At 22.3% G+C, this 18,962-nt stretch overlaps 3 protein-coding genes and 1 long non-coding RNA gene across 5 annotated transcripts in view; 2 read left to right on the top strand and 2 right to left on the bottom strand.

Moving 5' to 3' along the window:
* Positions 1-8,052, bottom strand: part of LOC412439 (PDF receptor) — a 33,584-nt gene extending 25,532 nt beyond the window's left edge. Inside the window, 1 exon segment of the mRNA XM_016913344.2 lies at positions 7,848-8,052. The gene's annotated coding sequence lies outside the window, so the exon portion shown is untranslated.
* On the top strand, positions 1,381-5,615 carry LOC102656530. Of its 2 annotated transcripts, none has more exons than XR_003305256.1 (5): positions 1,381-1,811; positions 4,267-4,570; positions 4,653-4,763; positions 4,883-5,045; positions 5,248-5,615. It is a non-coding gene; the product is annotated as an uncharacterized LOC102656530 (long non-coding RNA). The 2 variants fall into 2 exon arrangements; XR_408386.3 differs by having other exon boundaries at positions 1,384-1,811; positions 4,653-4,746.
* Positions 8,053-11,341: 3,289 nt separating the features above from the next.
* Positions 11,342-14,279, bottom strand: LOC413275 (cytoplasmic phosphatidylinositol transfer protein 1). The gene is made up of 8 exons (XM_396720.6): positions 14,059-14,279; positions 13,706-13,854; positions 13,534-13,622; positions 13,438-13,445; positions 13,306-13,377; positions 13,137-13,235; positions 12,906-13,061; positions 11,342-12,839 (listed from the first exon to the last, which is right to left on the bottom strand). Exons 1-8 carry the CDS (start codon positions 14,107-14,109, stop codon positions 12,597-12,599), a joined length of 867 nt encoding a protein of 288 aa, XP_396720.2. The 5' UTR covers positions 14,110-14,279; the 3' UTR covers positions 11,342-12,596.
* A 51-nt stretch (positions 14,280-14,330) lies between these two features.
* LOC726359 (protein SMG8) lies at positions 14,331-18,729 on the top strand. Its single transcript, XM_001122102.4, has 15 exons — positions 14,331-14,730; positions 14,933-15,077; positions 15,160-15,434; positions 15,509-15,739; positions 15,810-16,003; positions 16,087-16,190; positions 16,248-16,441; positions 16,514-16,753; positions 16,838-17,041; positions 17,113-17,216; positions 17,283-17,441; positions 17,520-17,730; positions 17,790-18,101; positions 18,175-18,354; positions 18,561-18,729. Exons 1-15 carry the CDS (start codon positions 14,690-14,692, stop codon positions 18,679-18,681), a joined length of 2,715 nt encoding a protein of 904 aa, XP_001122102.2. The 5' UTR covers positions 14,331-14,689; the 3' UTR covers positions 18,682-18,729.
* The last annotated feature ends 233 nt before the right edge of the window (positions 18,730-18,962 follow it).

Genomic DNA, 18,962 nt, shown 5'->3' with positions numbered 1-18,962 from the left:
TAGAAAATTTTCTTTTAGCTTTGGTATTATTTGATTAGTTAGCATATAGATATTTAAAATTTCTGAAAATTTTAGATACTAGAAAACAATTTAAAATTTTTATAAATTTTAAAATTCTTAAAATCTTCGAAATTTTTAAATTAAAAAATTTCTTAAAATTTTTTATATACTTTTGATATTTTTAAATATTCGATTTAAAAGCTTGATAAGAGAATTTGAAATTTTAATGGATTTTTATATAATCTATGGTAATTTATTAAATGAAAATAATAGAATGAAATAATAATTTAAATTGATAATATATCAATTATAATTACATAAATACATAATTAAATAAATATTAATAATTAATTAATATTAAATAAATAACTATCGAATTGATGATACCTGTCAATATGGTGATTAATCAACATGTGACAAAACAATATTCGATTAAAGTATCATCCAAAAATTAAAGAGGAATTCTATTAGAATACACAGTTAAACAAATTACATGATTTAATATGATTTAATTTATATAAAAATTATAAAAATAAATATATATTTATACTTAATATATTATACTTAATATGTATAGAAAATAATGTAATTTTAGATAGTTAATTTCATCGTTTAGAGAAGAAAATATTATTTAATGAAGTTTTTTATATCTTAACATATCTCAAGTTCATTAAAAGAAAATTAATTGATAAATTATTACCTAAAAAATATCAGATTGAAAAATCTATGACTGAAGAAATTTTATTACGATTTTTTTAAATTATACAAATAGTATAAATATTATCTATTTAAAATTTTAAATTATATTTATTTTTATAAATATTTATTTGAAAAATAAATAAAAACTTTCTTTTTTTATAAATTTTATTACTATCAATAAATACTATGAATATTACATTCGTATATTTTTAATTTTTAATAACTTTATAATTCTTTATCAATCTGATGCAAATTAAATATGTATCTTAAATAAATTACTTTTTTAAAAAAAATTTATTTTTATCAAAATTTTACTCACTTATAAACACTTATATTGATGACTAAATTATAAAGTAAAGAACCAATAAAAAAGCTCGGCGACATGATACTTTGACAATCATTTTGATTGGTTCAAAAAATTTCTAATGTTCAATAATTTCAATATAAATTCAAATTCAAGAAAACTTTTTAACAATTATAAATAATTATCAATTTTATATTTTATATTTATTTCGTGTTTTGTCACATATTTTATTGTATACATTTTATCTTATATTAGTTATTAATAATAGTGTTATAAATAATAAATTAATCTATCCTTAACTAAAATTACTAAATCAATTTATTAAAGTGATAAGAAGGTAGAAGAATTTAAAGAGATATTTTGAAAATAAATCAGTAAATTTAAATTGAAATAGTGGCAGATATTAAATGCAATCCTTATCCATGTTTGAGGTTAAACTACCGCTTAAGCTTAAACTTTTGAGAAGTCTCGTTAAAACTTCTCATAAGTGCATAATTGCATAACAACTTAGTCATTTTGAAAATCGATTCTCAACTCTATGAAAAGGCTGTTCTGTTTTTCCCATTCGAAAATCATAAATTGAATTGAGCCTTTCTCAACATCAAGTTATTTATTCTGGTGATTATTTTTGCATAGTGATGAAATCATCAAAGAAACCGAGATAAATCAAGTTTTCTTGCAAGATATTTCAACTAGATTTTTTTACTTTTCAAAAACAAGAGAATAAGTTTTAAGTGAATGGATTCGAATGAAAAATAGCGAATATGTACACAGAAAGATCGTTAAGAAAAAGTTACATCTTATTAAGGTAAGGAAAAAAGATGAAATTTGTTTTTTAAGATATTGTTTATAATTATTGTTGTTAATAATTTTCGAACTTTGATATCATGAAATCTTTACTTCAACATTCGATATAAATAATAATATTAACTAGGAAATATAATAAAAATTAATATAAATATAATAAAAATATCTATTGAGGTTAGAATTTAAGTATTAAATTAAGTTAAATATTTATGAATAATTCAATTAAATTAAACTTTTGTAATTAACTGTAATTAAAATTTTGTAGATATAAATATATTTGAATAAATAGAAAGAAAATGAATTAATTTTCTAATATAAATCATTCAAAATAAAAACTTTTATAGTCGTTCGCTTTTCTTTTTTACGTCAAGATTTGCTTTTTCTTCTTAAATTAATTTTATTATTTCAATGTTATTCAATTTTAATGATTAAAAATTTTATAATATAGAATAGAAATGGGTTGAAATCTAATTTTTAAATTCCCGAATCTCGAATTTGAAATTTTATGAAAACTTTATAGATTTTCAAAAGTTCAAAAATTTTTATTTTATTTGAAATCTTAATTGAATCAAAGTTTATTTCGGCAATCTTCTATTTTGTAAGCATTATATTTCTAACATTTCATTATTGATTTTATATCAAAATAATAATGAAGGATTTAATATTGCTTATAATATTGCTTATAATAATTAAAATGTTTTGTTTTAATTATTTTTACTCAATGTTACTATACTTAATAATACTTTATAAATATAACATAATAAAGTTTTGACTGATATCAACATAATCTCATAATGAAGCGAAATTTCAGGAATTGATGGCGTAAAATATAAAATTTTAGCTTCGAAAAATGGTTTTATTTTAGAATTATTAGAATTAGAGAATATAAATGATTCGATCAAAACTTTATGCCTTAACAATTACAATAAATTGTAATCTGGATTATTATAAATTTACAATTTTTGATAATATTTATTTGCGAATATTTATTTATCTATCTTTCGAATCCTAATTATCAAATACAATCTTATTTGTCGAGATATAAAATAAAAATAAAATAATTTTATGTGAAAATAAATTTCATATATGTATTATATATATATATATAATAATATATATATAAATATTTCATCTACATTTTATTTTCATTTATTTCATTTTTATTTTCCATCATAAAAGAAATGGATTCAAATAAATAAAATTTTGACTTTTATATTTTTATTTTTTTTTATCGTATAGAAAAATGTAAAATTTTAATACAATAATAGTAAAAATTGATCATTAAGCAAATGATATTTCAATTTAAAAAGAAAAATTAAAAATACAAAACAAAAGAAAAGATTCTAAAGAATCTAAAGAATCTAATTTATAAAAAAGAGTGAATGCTTATAGTTTTTTAAAAAAGATTATAAAATAGAAAAATTAAAAAAAATAATAAATTAATGATTTACAGAAGAAAAGAAAAAAAAAGAAAGAATATTTGGGAAATTAATTGATAAAACAAATATATTAATTCCAAATGATTTACAGATACCAATGGACTAAGATAATTACCTCCCACGCGTATTTCATTAAATTCTCAAGAGAAAATCGATCCATTGAACTATTATTTTCCAAATGAATCACTCGAATAAAATCTGACAATTTTGACAAAAGATATTTTTCATGTTACAAAAATGATACGAATATTCTAAAAAAATATATATTTTTATTTCAATATATTAATTATATATTAAAAAGGAAAAAATTTTTTGAAAAAATATTTTCTGTTTCTAATTTTAACATATGTATCCAATTAATTTTATTCTTCAAAGAAAATTTAATTTAGTTAATGATAGAAATAGTCCATTGCACCATATTATTAGCTTATATTATGTAAATTGATTTACTTAATGTAAATTGACAATATTCAAAAGCTTGGAAAATTGGTTTGTAAAATTTAGAAATTTAAATAAATAAATATTTAAATATTGGAAGTTAAAAGTGTACAAGTTAATGAGATGCCTGGAGGCAAGCAACCAGCTATGAATCATGACTATGACGAGTTCCGATTATTGACAGGTATCGAAAATAGTAAATATATGGATGAATATTGATCATATGCTTGTACGTTTAATTTCCATTCTGGAATATCGAAAATATTATATATATATACATATATATATATATATATATATATATATATATGAAGAATATTTTTAAAGTGATTATAATGACGTTCAACTATAAAGTAGTAAAACACAACGAATTCGCTAACTTCGTTACTAGAAAAGTATTTCGTTACTCGTAGAAATATGAAATTCTATTCTATTGTTATTTTATTTTTATTTATAATATATATGAATATAGATAACGATGAGTTAGTGAAAAATATTTTCGTTCTTTCAAAAGATCAAAGTTATAAGAATTCAAAAAAATTTAAATACCAATTTTTAATTTTGTATTATTTCTTCCAGAATGATACCTGGACAGATATTCGCGAGGGCACATATCGAATAAATATCACATCACTTGACGATCAATTCCCTGCAATGAACGTAACAATTTAGAATGAAACATCGGACCAAGCGTATGTTTCCTCGCTTTTCCTAATATTCGTTCGCTAATTAGTGCAATATCACACGCTTATTGTTCACAAGAGAGGCTCTATTGCGAATCCATCACGACTATTGGGCCTTGACCTGAATAAATGCTTAATGATCGTTGCCAGAATTTAAGATCCTTTTGTGATTTTATGTGTGCGCAATCTTAATGGATGTGGTATGGTGAAAATTTAACGAGAAAAACCGAATGGAAAAAGAAAGTTTCGGATTCTCAAATAAATAAATTATACATGTTTCAGTACGCAAATTGTGGTTTCTAATTATGGCTTGTTAAAAAGTTTTCTTTCTCTTGTAATTTGGCAACTGAGTGGAACAATGTGTCAAGTAACACTGGTAGTATTAATTATTTTGTATGTTGTATTGTAAATTAATATATATCTATATTAATTTTATAATTATATTATGCGTTTTAATATTAATTATAATTATGACGTTAATTTTTATATCTAATAAATTTTCAAATTTGTAGATATATATATAAAATGTTGAAATATTCGTGGACATCTTTGAAGAGTGGAGTTTTTTCTTTTTAGAATAGAAAGTTTAATTAAAGGAAATGTAAAAAATTAGTACATAAAAATATCAGTTGAGATTTATTTGTTAAATTATAAATAATTTAAGTTTGCATTAAGGTAAGACAGATTTATCTCCACTTCGCTTCATCCAGTATAAACTTTATTTTTATAATTATTTATAATTTAATAACCATTAATCAAAATTTTTGCAACTTTTCATCCTTAGAATTGATTTTACAAAGATATTCTATAAATATAATTCTATATACTAATATTATTTTGAAATTATACTAATATTATTTTAAAATTAACGTTGTAGGTTGTAATAAAATAAGAATTTTACAAAAGTAAGAATCTCCACTAAGAATATGCTCATTCGAATACATATCTACGGAGAATATTAAACGTGGTTCAATGACCACTATGATTTCAGAATTTGCAGAATCATAGAAGTTAAATTGAAATTTATGCAACACTGGTTGCATAGTATTAGAAGGATGGAACTGAATATATCGATCTAATAATTTCTGCGTGGGCAGACTGTACGTGTTGAATATCAAACGAGAAATTATAATTTTGCCAAATGCCCTACAATTTCGATTCTATTCATTTTGGGTTCTTCGACCTTGAAAATTGAAGAAATGAATGCATTGTTATTAATTGCAACAAAATTTTGAATTATTCTAATAGTTTCTCATTTGAAAATTATAATCTTATATAGAATTAGAATTTTATTAATTTTTCACGAAATTAATACAATTTTGTCAATTTTGTCATTAATAAAGTTAATTAAATATTTTATGTTCTAATGAATTGATAAAAATATTATTTATTTTATGTTATAAAAATGTTACTCTTTTTATTTTTTAATATTCATAAAAAAATCTTGATTTCACTGTTTAATAAAGAAATAGATATAATTTTTTTTTATAAAACTCTCTAAACTTGTTAACTGTGTAATTAAATATCTAATTAAAACTTCTTCTCGTTTTTTCCTTCTTTAAAATCCAATAATAGGAAGAGAAGAATCAATAAAAATCGAAGAAATGAATTATCTTCATCGTTGAAGAGAATTACTTTAACAGGACACTATTATTTCATTTATAATATTTTAGATATGTCACATGCTCTAATTTTGCCTATAATTCAAGACTTTATCAACTAACTTTAACATCTAACTCATATCATGAAGAGATTAATAAATTGGTCTAATTGAAGAAAAAATAATAAGTTTATTGGATTTATGTGGATAAAAGTAGAACAAATCCAAAATGATCAGATCCAATAATGAATATAAAATTAGAGAAAATTCAATTAAATTTTTTTAATTAAACATCTTTTTTCACTTGAAATATATTGAATATACATTTTTTATTTATAAAAAAACAATAAAGATTAATATATATTTAATAATGTAGTAATATTTAATAGTCAAAATTATTTAATTAAAAATTAAAATAATAAATGGAATAATAAAAAATGGATAGAAAGTAAAAGAAATAATTAAGATCTTTCAATTGTATTTTTTTTTAAAAGACTATAATTATTTAAAAAAAATTAAAGAAGAAACTTGTAAAAAATATTTTATTTTTTGTAATTATTCAAACTTTAAATTTAAAAAATGGGAATTTCGCAAAAAGAGAAACAGCTTTATTTCTTTATGAATTAATATAATAAATTTAGTATAATATTTACCTACTAATATTAATAATATCTTGATATATCTAAAAAACCTTCTATATTATATATATTTTTCTTAGTAAATTAAATGCAAAATTTATTTATTAGATTTTTTACTATTCTGTACTATAAGAATATAAATTCAAAATTATCCCTCTCTTATATCCGATAAAAATAATTTTGGGACAAATTGGAGGTAATTTTAAATTCGAAAAATTCATAAAAAATTTTAATTTTATCATTATTTAATAAAAATATAATAACTATTTATTAATTATTATTATTTATTATATATATTAAAATATTTATTTTTTAGCAATAATTTGATAAATAATTTTAATTTCTTTAAAATTATAAGATCCACAATAAGAAAAATATCGATCAAAATATAAATAATCTGAATCCGAAACATTTCACAAAAATAAAAATATTTTTAGTGTACAAATAACTTAATATTAATACTTGTATAAAACTTTTATATATAAATCACGCTATATATTTGATGTTGCATTACAATATCGCAGAATTCCGATAAAATGCAAAATAAAAAGTAATTATAATGCTGATATTGTCGATAATAGAAAATAATTGCTGATGAAGAAAATGATATTGATAAGAGAAAAGAATATCGAGGGAATTGCGAATAATTGGAAATCACGAGGATGTATATTAATTCGATGTACATGTGAATAATTACGCATTAAAAAATCTCAACGAAGATAGATGAGTTATTTTCCATATTCATACATATAAAATGTTTCTTTGATTTTCATATTCAATAAATAAAAAGCATGTTTCTTGTTCGTTAATGAGATGAAAGAAATGATAAATGAGAATTGATCTTGTAGAATTATCAATGTAATCATAATGATTAAGAAACATATTATTAATATAAAACATTTGAGGAATTATCGAAAAATCAAAAAATCTCTCAACAAAGAAAAAATATATATAAGAAATCAAAACAAATAACTTCATTTCTTATTACTCCTTAATATTAATGAAATCTCAATCAAATATTTACATATCTTTCTCAATCAAATAAATAATAATAAATTAGATTAAATAGAATTTAAAATCAAATTCAATCATCGTTTAAAAATTGCGTTATCGATAATTTTAAATCAATTTCAAATCAATTGGTCCAAATAAATAATTCAAATAAACATTTCAAATAAATAAAAAATCATTTAAAAAGAATAATATTTTCCATTATTAAAAATAACAATTAGAACTTACCACATGCTATGAAAAAATCGGAAGATCTTTTGATTAACCACACAATTAAGTTAAAAATTATGATGAAAAATAAAAGTTTAACAATAGAATCACAAGAAACGACACGAACGTGACAAAGTACGCGCGTCAACTGTTCCAAATTCGTTAGGGATGCGGCTAGTCGCGCAAGGAATCACACTTCTACCCCATCGCCATCTAGTTGCAGGATTACACATCACAACAGATCCTTATTCGCGCCAAATATATTAGATTAGCACAAAAATTATCTTATGATCGATGGATCTTTTATTAACTATTTAAACAAATTCTAACTAAAATATTCGAGATGTTTAAATAGTTTTATTTTTGGAAACAACAAATAGTAATTTTCATTGTATTAATGGTTTAAGATTGTTGTAATTTGTGTGCTTAATTTATGATAAATTACTTTCACCTCGTGATACATATTTATATAGATGAAAAAATGAAAAAATTTCTTTTTTAATTTTTAAAAATTAAAAATCTAAAAGTATCTAGAAATTTAATAAAAGTATATTTAAAAAATGAAAAAATTATTTTAAAAAATGTTATACTTAAAATTTAAATTTTATCATTATTTTTTAGTGAAATATAATGATGATATTGATTGATATTGATTATTTTTATCAAAAAATAATGGAATAATTTTGAAGAAATTGAATTTATATATTTGAAATTTATTAAATATTAAAAAGTAATAAGAAATAATTATTCAAATATCTTTTTTTAAATTCCTTTTTTGAATTTAGAGAATTAACGATGAAACAAAATTTCTCTGGATTATTTATATATTCTCCTTTATATTTATTCCATAGAGTTCTTTTTCAAATTTTAATTGATTGATTTCAAATCTTTTTATTGATCGATTTTCTCATTTTGTATGAAAAATTATTTAGAAATTCATATATTAATATATTATTAAAAATGTATTAAATATATATATATATACACATTAAAAAACATTTATATATTAAAAAATACCGAAAATATGATTTATGTTCATACAAATTCATATGAGAAATATAATTCATAAAATTACTCTTCATTTTTTTTATCAGCATATTAATCCAAATTTTCAATCATTCGAAATTACATCTCGACGATTGAAATTATAATTCTAATATTGAATTCTCTAATAAAATCATTCCTGTACATTGTACGTAATTCTGATTACGCAAACGATTATGCGAGAGAAAGAAGTTAGATTAATTAAATGGATCGTCGATTACGAAACATAAGGGATGGATAGATTGTTAATTAATTCTAATAGTAGGAAGGACAACGTCGATCAAATGAATTCTCATTAATTCCAAAATACAATATCCTCAATTGAGTTGTTCACGTGTCAATGTCAATCTCACGTGGCCTATGGGAACACGTGACACACCATGGCCACGTGACAGAAAGGGGAAGCATTCATACTTAGTGAAAAGCAAGTCAAGAAGATCTTTCTTACCGCGTGACTATAATTATAATCGCTTCAAATGTTTGCATAACATTTATAATAGGAAAATCCTTCTAACCTTTTCAATCGAGGATCAATTACAGTTAGTTACATAATTAAAAGTGAAAGATACTTTCTAAATTTAAAAGTTATTTCAGAAAGAGATTATTTGTCTGTTATTATTAATTTATAAATTCATAAATTTATATATAAAAATGTTATTTATATTAAATTTAAATTTAAAAAATAAAACAATAAATTCGATAAATTAGTATTTTTCATTTATCGAATAATGGAAAAAAATATAGATATTTTTCATTAGATATATGAAGATGTATGATAAATGAAGATGTAATAATATGTATAATAAAATATAATAAAATATAATATGTCTTGAAGTATATTTTTCGCTTGATATTAAAACAATTATTAAAAATCTATTTATCTAAATAATCTATTTAAATAAATAAAATTTTTTTTAATCTTTTATCTCCATATTCGTTACATTCCAAAAATTTTGAAAAAAAATAGTTTTTTTACGAAACAGTTTTTATTTAATATAAAAGATATAATATAAAAGATTAATGTAATAATTATGTAATATAATAAGAACAATGAAAAATTCATATCATTGTAAAAAACACCTTCAATAATGAACTGTAATAAATGAATATTTATATAATCAAATATTATTAATTGAATAAATATAAATCTGTGATGCTACCTATTAAAATCGCATTTTAAAGCTGTTGAAGTAGGTTGAACAGGAAGGCACCAACTGAAATAAAAGAAAAAAAAGTTAAAACAAGAAATAATTTATTTATAAAAATCAATTCGATTTAACAATTGAATTTTCAATTAGAAGAATTTATTTATTCAATAATCATTCAATATTTTTTATATTAATATTGATTATTTTTAATTATTTATATATCATAAAAATAAATTCGATTATCAATCATATACATTTATTTATGATCCTTCGATTTTCAAAAATTATATCAACATATAACAAAAGAATAAGATTACAAAAATAATAAAGAAATAATAATATATAATAATAATAAGTAAATAAAATGTCAATAATAAAAAATATAAAATAAATCTAATAGTGAAGAAAAAATTTCAATATAAAGAAAAAATTATGACGTAAGATAATGATAACGAAATAAAAAAAATAGAAATTTTAGCAATAATAAAATTAATTAATAATATTAATAATAGCCAATATTATAATATTTTTAAATGATTCAGAAAATTTCTAAAAAGACTAAATCTTTTTTGAATACACTATATAAATTATAAAATAAATACGAGATAAGAAATTTATATGTCAATATAATATTGTTCTTCATAATATTGTCATAATTCTAATATATATCTAATATCCTAGGATCTTAAATCAATTTGAAAAGCAATTTAAAATCTCAATAATCCAATGCATAAAACTTTTATTTTTTTTTATTTTTTTGATTCCGTATTCAAACTATTAGATGAATATAATGAATGACAGAAGAGGAGAAGGAATAACTGGGTCGAGCATCCCCTGAAACAAGAGGATATGTTAGAGGGATTTATATATATATATTCATAAATTGAAGTTTATTAATTTCATACTGATTTCAAAGACAATTAAAAGTTCTGTTTTTCTTTGCGACATTCTAATCATTCATTCGGGCAATTATTTTATTGTTAATAGTAAATTTGGCTCAAAGTTATTATACACTATTGCATAAAATATTTTAATTAGTGAAATTAGATATTTTTAAGCTAGAAATGATAATAAATTTTATGGAGAATGATTAATAAAATTATAAAAAATAAAATTATAAAAAATAAAATTAAAAAAAATAATTTTTTTTAAAAATGATTGAATATAAGTAATTTAAACATTTTATTCATTCTTTGAATAGACACGAATTATTTATTCAATCTGTTTTTTTTTTTTTTTTTTAGGAACCTATTACAATTTTAGGAATTTAAGATTGAATTAACCATGATTAGTAAGTGAATTAAACAATAAAATAGTTAATTCTTGAGAAAAATTGCTTGAAATTTTTATTTAAATACATACATATATAGTAATGAAGAAATTAAATATTTTATGGTATAAATACCCTTTCAAATAGGAACACAATTTTTAAATGTGCCATAAACAATGGAAAATAAATAGTGAAATTCCTAAGCATAAAATCGAATATTTTTTTTCCATTTCCATAATATACACATTCCAATTGTGTATAGTTGTAATTGCAATCTATCTAAAAGTTATAAATTGTATGTGAATTTTGTGCATACCTATTTTTGTTTTTTTATTTTATTCAATTTCAATTTTTTTTATTTTTGGTCCCAAGAAAATTTTAGAAAACAGATAAATAATTTAAATAAAAAAAGAAAAATAAAAATATTCAAATATTAATATATAAATAAAAATAGGTACTCTTTTTCTATATATATTTTTTGAAATTTTAAAAATTAAAATTATGCTTTAGCAGCAATAATTCTATATATACATCTATTTATTTTTCAATTAAAAAAAACTTTATAGCTATTTATAATATTATTGCTTCTTCGTTAAGATTAAAGAAGAATGCAATTCAGTAGTGCCATGAAAATTCGTAGTTGCAGTTCAAGAAGCATACATACATATTTATATCTTTTGTGTATGATATTTTGCTACAATATTTAATAATTCTTAAGATAAATGCTATCACTGGTTTTTACAATATTTCATACATATTTAAACTGATGTATATACTATCGACAAATATATTTGGATGCAATATAACTTTGCTAACCACATTAAAGATTCGCTAAGCCTTGTTTACGTTTATGTTATAACGATTTGAGGACTACATCTTTTATTTTTTTCCTCTATTCTAGATCAACGAAACAATAATCAATACAAATATCAAATAAATAATCACAAACGTAACTACTGAAAATAAAAAACCTGCTCCTCATTTAAAATATTGCTTTCAATAAACTAATTCCTAAACTGATTAATATAAATAAAAATAGTTTAACATATATTAAACTATAAAAATATTCAACATTACTTAGACAATCAATATCCTTTGTTTAATAACCTTGCACAAAAACGATTTAGAAGCATAGAGCAGGAACTCTGGTTTACAAATCCTGTTACAGGTGACCTGACTATAATGTACACAGTATATATGTATATATACACACACAGAATCGAAAATGCTGATGTTTATTTGCACAATTTTTAATTACGTTCCCTAGATAGGCTATCAATTACTCTAATTTTTTTAGAATTGTGGCTATGACCAAGAAAACCATGATCGATTGGTAGGAGATTTGGGTAATGGTGAAGATGGCACTGATGAAGTTGGTGTGAGCGGTGTTATTGGTCTCTCATTTTGATTTCTGAGTCGTACTTTCTCATTTGTTTCAGTTTGCATCTTTTGTTCATACTGTCGAACATCTTCCAATGTCATATCATACCATTCATCAATCCATGCAAACGCTTGTCGATGACCCAATAATAAAATATCTCTTATACACTACGGACATAAAAATTATATTTAATAATCTAATAATCATTTTATAGTTATAAATTATATAATTACTCTATGAATAAAGTCTTCAACTCGAGTTTGCATGCCCCAAACTTCAAAAGAAGCATGGACTAATTTATAAGAACACATTATAGGTTGTGTGATATTTTTCCAGCCTTCTACCAATGGTCCACGACCAGTTCGTTGAGATTGAAAAAATTTTGGATCCTAAAATAAAAAATATAAATCTTAAATTTTATAAATTGCTCTAAACATAAATAAATTAAAGATTAATAATAATACCTCTTCTTCTTTATAATGCTTTGCAGAAAGTTCATCATATGCAATGTCTACAAAATCAATTTCACGATGAATCAACTCAATGGGAGAAAGCCCTAAACACTGTTTTAATTGCAATATAAATAACAGAATTAATTATATTAATGCATAAAACATATGCTCATTTACATACATTTTCCGTGGATCCATTATTATCTTCATACCGTGTTTTTATTGAGATGTGAAATTTTGGAATAAATGAACACTAAAAAGTAAAATTAGATAGCAAGAAATCTCAAATGAAATATAATAAATAAATACTTACAGTATATTCTTGATAGACCATAAATAACATGAAATAAAAATGAAATATTATTAAACAGAAATATATATTTTTGAATTCTATTAATACCTAATGTACCTGTGATAGTAAAAGGATAATAATTCCAAGCTTTCTCTGTGACATAAAATATTCGTGGAATGATCGATTGAACCCAATATGGTAATTTACTATAATATAATATGTAGAAAATGAGTTATCTTTTAATGAAAAACTTAAATATAAAAAGAATAAATGATATCATAATTATTACCTAGATAAATGAATTCTTTTTTCTGTAAATTGGCCTTTTCCATGTTCTGGATGATCACATTCTATATTTTCAACTACCTCAACACCTTCATCATTATCAGATTGCTCATGACTATGTCTGGCAATCATATATAATTGTCCTATACGATACTATAAGAAAGATTGAAATTCCTTAATTCACAAACTAATAGAATTTCTAATTGTATTTAAAAATTTTGAAAATATATTAACTGACAAAGTGAATAATTACAATTGAAAATTATTAATAAAATTATAATAATTTTTTGTGAAAAAAAGGAATTATTAAAAATTATAATAAAAATAAACATTACAAATTTAAAAAGAATGAATTACCTCTTCTGTGGTAAGAGGCATGCATATACGATATTCCTTCGTTAATACCATATTTGAAATGAAAATCTTATAATGTTTTACAATTTTTAAATTTGCATAAAACTAGTAGTTCTTATGAAATTATAGTTTTTTTTCTTAGTTAATGAATAATGTATAACTGAAATTGTCATCTAAATAGTAACTTCACTATCTGAAGGCAATGAAGCAATAAACAATCGAATTGAATGAAGTCCGTCTCTTTTTCTTAAATCGATAATAAAGTTTGACATCTTAGTTAAATAATAATATAACTAGAAGACTTATAAACAAAAAATCCCAACTACATAAATTATTTACTTATAACAATAATTAAACATTTTTTCCCTTAATCGATTTAAGTTTGTTTTGTAATAAAGTTCTTCAAATAATTGTTAAAATTTTTTAAACAAACTTATTTAGAAAAATAAATTATTAAAAATAAATTTTATAAAATAAAATAAATAAATATAATTATAATAATATAGAATTTTTTACAACTTTTTAATATTATTTCATAATTTATAATTTTCCTGTATATTGAAAAGGTAGAACTACAATATTTAACACATAATATGCAATAACATAACCTTTGTATCGCCAAAACAAATATATAATGCGACCGCAGAAATTTCGACTTCCATGTAATATAGAAAGGTAATTGCATAAAAAAAATATTTTTTTTAATATATATAAAATTCTTAAATTTAATAACAATTTGATTGATTATAAATATATCAATCAGCAATAATAATTAATGTTATACTCTTTCTTAATATTTTAATTGTTATATAATTTTAAAAAAAAATTAGTATTTTTTTTAAAATGTTAATAAAAATTTTCAATAACATTTTTTTAGTTTTGTACACACAGATAAAAAAGTAGTGATTGTATCTGTGTTTGGAAAATCACAATATTGTGCAAAAGGATGCAAAACCAATATGCTCAGTTCCATTCTACAAGTGAGCCTCCTGGATGAACCAGAAGTGGATAAAGAATCATTTGTAAGAAATAATATATTCAAAAATATATTAAAACTTCTAAAATAAATTAAATATAAGAATAATATAAATTATATTCTTCTAGTGTGAGATTGAAGGATATTATGATTCTAAAGATAGAACTATATATTTACATTTAAGAGGATTATTAGATACTCATACTCTTTTAATGGAATATGATAAATTTATAGAACAACAGGACTGTAAAGACTTTCTTAGTATATGGGCACATATGAGAGATAAATATGCAAGAGCACTACTTGTTTTGTTTCATATATCACATGTTATTATTCTTACTCATCCAACTCATACATTTGATTATAGTTATGTACACTTATTCAGAGCTATGGATATTGTAAGGTATACATTTATTTCTAAAAACATTGTTCTATGATTTCATAAATAAAATTTTTTTAATTTTTTTCAATTTTTAGACAAAAAGTTTCACCACAACTTTCTGATGTCTTAAGTTGTATTTATAGTTTACCTAAAGATTGGATATCAAATGTAAGACCCTGCTCTCCACGAGTTTTATTTTATTTTGAAACTTGTCCTGCAGTATTTCAAGATCCTACTAGTGGAGCTAATATCAAAAAATTAGAACATTCTTTGGAAGATCAAATATATCAAGTATTGAGAAAAAATCGTATAGTGACTAATATTAGGTATTAAAATCCAGAATACAAAACTTTAATTGTTTAATGTGATATAAAAAATATATAAATTAATTTTCAGTTCAAATTCATTGTTTGCAATTCCTGCAAACCAAGAATTTGTGTATGTACACACGGGGACAACTGAATCCAGAGATATTTTGGGTTATATGGCGAAAAAACTCATACAAAGTTGCAAAGTTAGTTCTGGAGGAAGTACTTCTAGAAGTTTAGCGAGTCAAGATTCCAATATTCAAATAGATAATACAGATACTGGTATGTAAATCATTAAATTAAAACTATTATCTATATATATATGTATATGTATATCAAAATAATAATAACTTATATCTTTGTAGAAATTCGTTCCTTTAGATCATTTCTACAACAGCACATAAACTTAGCTTTTGCGAGAGGTTTCGATGATAATGTTGGAAGACATTCTATACCTGCCTATTTTGAGGTAAGATTCACAATAAAAAAAAATTTAATTAACTAATAATTTAATTTCTTTAATCAGATACCTAATGTCACAATATTCTGCGAAGTAGTAAACAAAATATACGATTATTTCATCCATGGAACAGATAAAGAATTACTAACTTTGCATAGCTTATTAGATACTGATGTAAAATTCAGTAAAAGCAGATGTAGTAAAGTACTTCCACGAGCTCTTCAGACTTATCAAGAAAATCTACCTCAACATTATACAAGGTATAAATTGAAATTAATTGAGATTTTCTACAAAAAATTTATATAAAATAATTCTACCAATATTTATATCAGAGCATATCATGAGACAAAACTAGCTCATGCAATGGCAGTTTTTGAGATGCATGCAAGAGGTCCTCTATTTGAAGAGTTCAGTGAAAAGTTACAGACTGAATGTGAAAAACATTGGAGATCTGGCAGGCAAATGTGTGAAGTATTGTCTTTGACAGGGAATCCTTGTACGAATCCTATACATAGAGGTGGAAGTGAAGGTGCTGGTGGAGGAGAACAAACGGAACAAAGAGATAATGATAAGTATGTATAAGTATATATTTGAAAAGTATTATTTTTCATTATATATATTATCTAATTCTGTATGGCATTTTTTTTACTTTATAGTGATCTACCAATCAGAGAACATTGCAGTGGCGTTCGATATATTTGTGCTTGTAATTGTGGTCGTTGTCAAGGTTCAAGAGAAGATCCATTTAGTTTAAGACAAGCCAATTATGATTACTTTCAAATATTAGCCAAACAATGTGGCTGTGCACAATTGGAGAACATACAATTTCCGGTTTTCCAACCAAGTACACATAATTACAGGTAAAATACTATTTTTTATATTTTTAAAAATTAGAGTAATAGTTTTTAATTTTTAAAAATCTTTATTACAGACCAGCACAATTGTTTTCTACTAAACGAAAAGATTCTTTTAGTCACGGAGAGTCGTCTCAAGGAAATACTCAGGCTTGTAGCTTAGGAGTTAATACTTTAAATGGTACTTTTATTATCATCACATTATGATCTTTTAAATTTGAGAGGATTTTTTTTTATATTTTTTTAGATGATATTCGAACACCATATGGAAGTGGAGGTCAGTCACCTCCAACAAGCGAAACTAACGAAGATGTTCCTAAACTTAGTAGTAAAACTAGTTTAACACCTAGCGATGCGCATAAAGTTGTTATCGAAGTATCGGATAGTGATGCAGAAAATGCAAAAGGTAATTTTAATATAAGATTAATTATGATATCGTATATGAAAATAAATGGAAACAAATTTTAAATTTTAAATTCTGTAGAGAAATCTCTGGTCAGGCAACCTTCAACAACGGAATATCTACCAGGAATGTTGCATACAGAATCACCAGCTGGTTTACTACCACAATTTTCCAGTTGGTCTTTAGTTTGTCTTGGTCCAAGTAGTTTATATTCTCACAATTTGGGTTTACAACATCAAGCTGGTGTTTTATCTACTTCTGCCTTTCTTTTACCTTGGGATGTTACAGTAAGGTAATTAAATTTAAAACAAATTAGTTTTAATTACTTATTTATCAAATTTTTTCTTATAGATTAGAACATCAGAAAGAAAGAGGTTCTCTGTGGCCAACTATAAGTGATCATGGATCTCATGGCTATTGTCCCAGAGGAAAAAATTTTCAAAATATGAATACTATACGTAGTCGAAAATCAAAAGGTGGAAAAGAATTTGTAGTAAAAATATTTGTAGGAGTAGAATACGAATGTCCGCGAGGACATAGGTTCATGGCATCCGCACCAGATAAGGTTTTGAAAGCTACCGGAAATGGAATTGTAAAAGATAGTGGAAATAAAGTTACATCCAGTACTGCAGATATGCCACTTTATTTTCCATGTCCTTGCAGGTATGTAAACATTAAAAATTTAATGCATGAATATTTAGAAATAAAATTAATATGGAATTAAATTTTATTTTAGACAAACAAAACCTTTAATTGCTCAATTAATGAGAATTCATGTGGTAACACCAAAAGCACCTGTTCATGTTACATTAAATCCTAGGGTACAACCTGGACCCCCACCTTGTCCAATTTTTATTACTGGTTGTGACGAACCAATAAAATTGTCACAAAGTGCCTACTGGGTCTTAAGATTACCGTATCCTTTTAAAATTAATATTTATATAATTTGCTACATTTGCTTATGAATATTTGAAAAATAAAAATTATAAATATTTGAATTTAAAATTTTCTTTTGAAATCAAAATTTGAAATATAAAATTTATAATTGCAATTATATAATATAATAATTAATATACAATTTATAAAAAAAATTGATATTAAAAATTCTTAATAAGAATTTAGATATGTATATATGGATGAAAAGGGACCATATTTAGCGCCAAAAGAACCCGTTCCAACATCACATGGAAGATTATTAGCGGGAATGTACGGAATTAGCGAAGTACTTCCAGAAAAAAAATAAAACAGTATTCAATTTTTTATTAAAAAGCGATTTATATGTAAATTATATCTTGTAAATATATAAAAATGAAAAAAGTGCATATTATTTATAATTTTCAATCTCAATTTATACAATAAAATTTAGAATTTTTTTTACATATTTAATTTTTTTAAAATAATATGAATTATGAGAAAATAGTAATTAATTTGAAAATAATCATTAAAATGAATAAAGATAGTTCATAAATGACTTAATTTTTATAACTATTTGCCACATATAATATGTAGGAAATTTATACGTAA

This window comes from Apis mellifera, linkage group LG8 (genome assembly GCF_003254395.2).
Source record: "Apis mellifera strain DH4 linkage group LG8, Amel_HAv3.1, whole genome shotgun sequence".
Classification (NCBI taxonomy): domain Eukaryota; kingdom Metazoa; phylum Arthropoda; class Insecta; order Hymenoptera; family Apidae; genus Apis; species Apis mellifera.
Note: the sequence above shows the minus strand (reverse complement) of the source record. Positions and strands in the feature narration are given on the sequence as shown.